This window comes from Castanea sativa, chromosome 3 (genome assembly GCF_040712315.1).
Source record: "Castanea sativa cultivar Marrone di Chiusa Pesio chromosome 3, ASM4071231v1".
Lineage (NCBI taxonomy): Eukaryota > Viridiplantae > Streptophyta > Magnoliopsida > Fagales > Fagaceae > Castanea > Castanea sativa.
Genome location: NC_134015.1, coordinates 35,791,840 through 35,798,770, shown reverse-complemented (window position 1 = coordinate 35,798,770; position 6,931 = coordinate 35,791,840). Strand labels below are relative to the sequence as shown.

Sequence of the window (6,931 nt, the reverse complement as noted above, 5' to 3'; positions counted from 1 at the left end):
TTGACTGGACTATTAATACTATCATCAATGATATCCGCAATCTTGCTCACTCCTTTTCTTGTTGCAATTTTGTGTGGGTCAGGAGAAGCTGTAATGCAGCAGCTCATGCTACTGCCAAGTTTGCTTCACTTTCTAGTCCTTTTTTGTGGTTTAATAAGGGTAATCTTCCAGAGGTCATTGAGCCTGTTTGTAAAAAAGATTACCCCGTTTGTTCTGTTTCTTGAGTTTCAATATCATTGCAGATTATCAACAACAAAAAAAGTCTTCTGGGATTCATTTCCATGCAACCTGTTATTCATAAGCGCTTACTACATGGGAGGACATATTTTTTATTCAATTCCAAGCAAAGGTTTCGACCTCCCCTAAACTAGGAATTTGCAGTCAATTTAACAAAATCAGAATCACGTAAGGTTAACATCAAATCAGTCCTACCAACCATGACCAGTCCAATTTTCTCTACAGGTCAACCAACCAATTGCCAAAGTTAACATCCAAATGTCTCTAATCATGGGTTCAGGCCTCCTAGACCTCGAAAGAAAAGAAAGCAAAAGCAGAAAGGAGAAAAGAGGAAACATAAAAGCTAAAAACAAAGCCCCACAGGCCCTGCACTGCCGCCCTGTCATTCAAATAAACAAACTCTTTCATAGTTAGTTATTTAATTAAAGCTATCAATGATAAAGACAAGCTCCAAGTAAATTAGATCTCATAATCGAAGGGTTTTTTGTTTTCATTTTTACAAAATACATAATCTATGGTTTTTCTGTATCACTGCTAATTTATCCAACACACCGAGAATTATCAACCAACCAAATTCCCAGGGGAAAAAAAGAAAAGATAAAAGGAAAAAAAAAATTGTTACATTATAATAAAACACTCACCCAAGTATCCATGAAAGCAGTTTGATGTACAACAAGTGCCTCTTCATATTTTAACTGAACTAGTGTATTTCTTCCTATAAGAATAAAATAGCATGGTGATTGGTGAAACATCCTTCCGAAGGCAGACTTTTCTTCAAGTTCAGCACGACTTCAGTAACCAATTTCAACCAGCCAGGTTAGCAATTTTATCTTGGCTCTAAGATCAGAATTTTACCCTTACCACAATAGTTTAGGCCATAGAACGAACTTCAGAGGCCTCCATTAATTTTCTGTCTTTCTGTAAAACCACGTTCCATTTCAAACTCACCAGCCAGCATTCGTATATCAGGAGACATCTCCCAGTTCAGTTTATGATCCCAGTTTGTGCGTCTTGGCTGGGTACCACACCTCTCCAATCCACCAACACTTTCCATCTGACTCTGTATATCTTCAAAATCTTCAGCAGCAACAGCCTGCCTTTTTCCAGTCTCTATGTCAAAGCTTCTCTTGGGAATTTCCGGGCTCATGGCATGGCCCAATGGCATTGAAGTGGTGAACACAGAAGATGAATCCCCTTTAACCTTTGCCCTGAAGTTGTTCCTAGAACTGGGAATTTTAGAAAAGAAGATATCCACAATATTGAGAGCACACCCACGGTTATAAGGATTCATCTTCCCATCATACCGGTACCGGAAATTCTCATATGTTGTCTGCAGAAATGCAATACATGACTTAATAACTAAATAAAAACCAATGGGAACCACAAACAGCAATAACGGTAAAGAGGAGAAAAGAACCTGATTGGTGAAAATTAAATAGAGATGAAATGCTGTTAGACCTCCAACAAACCAAGCAGCTACAAATGTGTATAAAATCAGAATTCCCGAAACAGGGCACTTCAGAAAAGCCCTCCAGAGGTTACAATCATGAGCATCCATTATTTTCCTAATGTTGACCCAGCAGAAGGCAAAAACATATAGGCAAAGCATGGTTGTGGAGGACACAAACATGAAGAAGAATCTGTAATTCCTCTGTAAGAAAAACACTTCAACCTTGTTAGGACTATGAAAGGAAAACACCTTTCTTTCCTATGAGAAATATCATCTCTTGAAAGTCATTTGAGGGAGGGACTAGACATAGTGAATCACATATGTACGCACACATCCAAGAATAACAGTAAGCACATAAAGAGAAAATTCATCTCTCATCCCGATTGAGGAAACAACCATATATGTTTGACTGCATAACTCATCGAACAGAACTCTTTTGATTTCTTTAAGAAAGTTAAAGAATATAATTATCAATTAGTTCCTCAGTCCCATTTTGTTGATCCTATATTCCATTTTCAAATGTCCCAAAATATATTCCTCTATGAATAGTCAATAAACACAATATTGATGGGTTAGGATCCTCTAGAGTTCTTAGGGTAACTTGATCATGAAGTTCCTAATATCCTATTCATTCATTTTGATTTGAAATGAGTGAATTGGATTTTATAACATCATCAATAATTAAATGAATACCAAAGAGATGATACTCAAATTTTTTTTAAATGTCAATGATGTGATATAATCCAATGCACTCATTTCAAAATGGATGGGTAGGAATTTAGGAACTCTAGAATGGGGTTGCCTTAGAAACTCTAGATCTTTTTTTTTTTTTTTTTTTTGATAGGATAAAAACTCTAGATCTTAATCCAATATTGATAACTTTCCTAACTTATACTTTACTTAATTTAAAAAGTCAATACCCCTATTTCATTAAAGTTTATATTAATGAGGATAGTTTCCATCAAAAAAGAAATTAATGAGGATAGTTATGATAACTTAAATATTTTTATTTTGAAAGACAACAAATTAATGATGTTTTAATGAAAAGTTGAATTTTCTAAACAGGACTAACAAAATAGGACAGGAGTATAAAGTAAAGAATCAAACCAATCATAATGATTACCAACAATCTTCCAATCCAAATGAGATTATCCTATTCTCAATATAGCACCTTGCATTAATCCTTCCAATATAATTTGGAAATTTGGGCAAGTAGGAAAGCTATGCGAGAAGCTTCTTCTACTACAAGGGAACTCCATACAAAGCACCACAGTAAGTGACAATTTTGGTGATAAAGCATCTTCCAAGTTATTATTAATTTCCATGGTAAAGAAACTCCCAGGAACAAATCTGATTATTGGAGTACACAATGCCAAAAATTTTTAAGAAAACAAGGAGATTCTGCATGAATCAGGTTAACTCTATAATAGATGCATGTGAGATGTTAGAACTAATTACATTTGAAAAACTATTGATTCCTTCTGTCAGGAACTATGCAATCACTTCTTAAAAAGAAAAAAAAAGGAATTATGCAATCAATTTTTTTATAACAATATTTATTAATAAAACACATAGGAATTACACAATCACTTTAATACAAATTCAAGAATAAGTAATTGCAATTTGCTCAACTGAATGCAAGTTTTATACGACATCAGATAAACTATTTATACAGCATCAGATAAACAACGTAATTTGAAAATCCACGTAATCTTTAACAGTTTACATGATTTTGATAATTCACTTCAGCCAAATGAGAGCCAGAAATCCAGTGATCTAAGGGGTGAACCCTAAGAGGACAGGTCCAGTAGCTAAATGTGGAATAGAAATATCCCAACTGTGCTCTTCATACTACAATTGATGAATTTCTAGATTGGCAGATATATTTCCAATGATTATAATCATACTATTGAGCATCTACCATTACATCCCACATTTACAATGCATGCACATGGTAATGATGTAAGGGGATAGCACAAGAGGAAATTGGAGCTCAAGGAAGAATATACCAACCCAAGGAGGTAATTAGGTTGAAAGTGCATCGGACAGTTTATAAATGTATGTGCATGTACAGCATGTGTAGGCACACTTCGCTAATGCAACATTAATGACTGTAAATAAACACATCTAAAACATAAGCCTTAAATAGAAACAGAGTAAATTTATAATTGATGAAGAAGTTGAGCATAAAATTGTATTCTATACTTTAAATATAATAATAGAACACTAAAAGAATTCATAACATATAGTATTTGTCAACGTAAAGTGCACAATCAGAATGCCTTTTTTTTTTACTTCCTAGATTTTAGATTTTTCCTTGAATGAATTTTCATACTTTTTTCAAGGGTTTTACTAACGTATGCCCTTAGGATATATGTTAGTAAAACATTTTAGGTAACTTTTTGACAGGTTTTTTTGCTTTCCCATAAAAATTTCCCAAAATGGATGATTAGTGTGTGCCCTAAGGGCATACGTTAACCAGGCCCTTTTTTCAAACCCAATTTTATCTCAAGATAGTTTAAAGTTGAAACATTGTTTTCATGCAAGTAGCAAGTTTCTAAGTTAGGAATGTGACAACTTGACGTGCAATAAAATACAAAAGCAACTGACAACAGTTTAGAGCTAATAGATTGGTTGGCATCCAAAAATAAGCATCCTTCACACATGACTTGAAGTGTGCTAAACTTTAACATTTTCAGAACCCTATAATCATCCACAATGATAATCAAGAAACTACGAGAATGAGGACACCCAAATTATAATTCAAGCAAAAAACAAAACAGAAGAGAAGTTTTAAAATGAAAGTACCTTCCCAATACACTGTCCCACCCATGGGCAATGGTGATCAAAACGCTCAACACAGTTATTGCAAATAGAACAATGAGAGCATCGTGGTGGGCGATATAGCATGCATGTTTGACAATATTTGACCTTAACCACCATGCCATTAACCACAACTTCTTTTATGGGTGGTAAACTAGGAGCACCATTCTGATTTCCAGGCCAATCAGCAGAAATACTTGAGCCATCACCCTCATCTTCGGGTTCTGGAGGATGTGAGTTACGAGGAATGATACCAGGATCTCTTCCAGACGTAAGGAAGAGAAGAATTATAACCTACAATAGTTGACATCTCTAGAACATTAATTATTAAATCTTTAACGAAAGTTGACAATGCGAAGACTATGCAAGATGAAAAACTGTCAAACATAGTGTTTTTTTTTTTTTTTTCTTCACATTGTTCTACTGAATTAAAGATGTTTACAGAATGCTACAAAAATATATTCATCAGATACGTACACAACTTCATATTCGATAGACTAGTATTTTGTAATTTCACAAATTTAAATTATTCCATTCCTTTTGCTCCATATGGATCTCATACCTTATATATCCTTATTTGGCTCCCAAGAAAATAAGAAAAGAATCAACTCAACTAAATATCCGCAGTTATAGGCATAGCTGAGTCAAACTCGGATTTCCATTATCTAATTAATTGTAGTAACTTAAAAGCTTTTCCCTTTTCCCATGTCCTTATTTTCCCATTTGTACATACCAAAAATTCCAAAACTAATTTTTACTAAAGCCAAAACCAGTTTCATTGCCATCTCTAAGGAAACATCTAATGAACTTAGAATCCTATATGTGAAAGATTATGGAGGCGCACGCACACGCACAAGCAAACAAACACAAAAACACACACAGACACCCACACAGTATGAAGAAATATAAAGAGGAAGAACTCACATATACCGTGAAGAGAACACAAATAGCTATAATAAGATTGGCTACGGAGCGAGGGAATTCATTATGTAGCTTCGGAGAAACAAAAGAACAAAACAGAATTACTGGCATCACGATTAGAAACACTGTAAGGAAAATGGACCTCAAATCTGGACCAAATACAAGCCTGCCTCCGAGGCAAAATCTCTGCATCAAAAATTTTATTTAAAAAAAAAAGTCAGTTTCTAAGCAAAATGGTAATAATACATAATTGAAACAATGGAAATTAGTTACCCACATTGTTTCCTTTCCAAACTTGATAAACAAGAGGGGAGGGTCCATTGGGATCGATGATACGTCTATTGGAGTCGGAAAGCTGCTGTTGAGGTAATGGTTTCGTTGTGTACATTTTGCTGCTTTGCATTATTAATAATGCACAACACTACTACACATACAAATACAAAATACAATCCGTGTGTCTCTTTTTGTGCATTTAGATTTTGGAAAAAACCCACCCGATTCTGCTACGATCTGTAACAAAAATACCACACACAGACACAGACACAGTCCCTTCCGTTTCCTTTCCCCTCCAATCCAAAAGAAATACCAATAAAATGTACCTAAAAAGATATGCAAAATCAAAGCATATTGAAATTGTTGGGACAAAAAACAAGAATGATGATGAAGATGATTTTGTTTACCTCAGTGGATAGGGGGAAAAGTGGAAACCGATCTCCAAAAGCTGCCACCAAATGCGAGAGAGAGAGAGAGAGAGAATTATGTGTTGTTTTTGGTTTGGTAGCTAAGAGGGGAAGGAGGAGGAGGAGGAGGAGGGAATGTGCAGAGGTGGTGTGCGGTGGAGGGGGATAATCCAAAATGCGAGTAAGACACGCCCACCACGAAACACGCAGATACTCTGATATGTGATTAATAATTAGAGATTAGAGAGTGATGTGATGAGATGAGATGAGTTTGACTGCCTTCGTGGCTAAGGCCTATTCTCCGCTACACATGTGGGATCGCTGGTTTTCACGATAATGTCGCGACTCTACACAACACAACACAACAGCTACACAGTTGCAATAGGGGGACTGTTACTGTTTGCCGGAGCCACCTCTCTCTCTCTCTCTCTCTCACACACACACTACCTGCACTTTAGCCTTTACCTTTACTCTCTCTTCTTCCTTTCTTTTCTTAATATCTTTATTACTCTCTTTTTTAGTCTTCGCTGCTCGTTACGGACAATCAATTACGCTATACTCTCTCATTTTCATCAATGCACTAGTACTAGTATGGTTGGCAATAGAGGAAATTATTCCGTATTATTATTATTATTAGTAATTACTAATTAATTAATTTTGTTATTAGTTTATGATTGGATTGTTTCAGGATATTCTAAAAATAAGGATTTTAATTAGCTCAATTTGTAAAAAATTTTATTGTTAAATAAAAGATTTGGAGAAAATTCTAGGTAATTATACAATAATCTCTGAGTACCATAAATGCACATTCCTCCCTTTA

The 6,931-nt window shown here is 35.0% G+C and overlaps 1 protein-coding gene across 2 annotated transcripts; it reads right to left on the bottom strand.

Annotated features, from left to right (window-relative positions):
• Nucleotides 1-672: 672 nt before the first annotated feature.
• On the bottom strand, nucleotides 673-6,477 carry LOC142629455 (putative protein S-acyltransferase 6). 2 transcript variants are annotated; one of them, XM_075803447.1, is made up of 6 exons: nucleotides 6,112-6,472; nucleotides 5,709-6,030; nucleotides 5,435-5,617; nucleotides 4,496-4,804; nucleotides 1,655-1,888; nucleotides 673-1,567 (listed from the first exon to the last, which is right to left on the bottom strand). In XM_075803447.1, exons 2-6 carry the CDS (start codon nucleotides 5,832-5,834, stop codon nucleotides 1,127-1,129), a joined length of 1,293 nt encoding a protein of 430 aa, XP_075659562.1. In that variant the 5' UTR covers nucleotides 5,835-6,030; nucleotides 6,112-6,472; the 3' UTR covers nucleotides 673-1,126. The 2 variants fall into 2 exon arrangements, with proteins under 2 accessions (XP_075659562.1, XP_075659563.1); XM_075803448.1 differs by having other exon boundaries at nucleotides 5,709-6,477.
• Nucleotides 6,478-6,931: the final 454 nt, after the last annotated feature.

Coding starts and splice junctions, on each gene's coding strand:
- LOC142629455 (XM_075803448.1), bottom strand. CDS start 5,834: ATGCAAAGCAGCAAAATGTACACAACGAAACCATTACCTCAACAGCAG. Junction 4,805..5,434: donor GTGTTCTCTTCACGGTATAT/GTGAGTTCTTCC, acceptor CAACTATTGTAG/GTTATAATTCTTCTCTTCCT. Junction 1,889..4,495: donor TGGGACAGTGTATTGGGAAG/GTACTTTCATTT, acceptor TTTTTCTTACAG/AGGAATTACAGATTCTTCTT.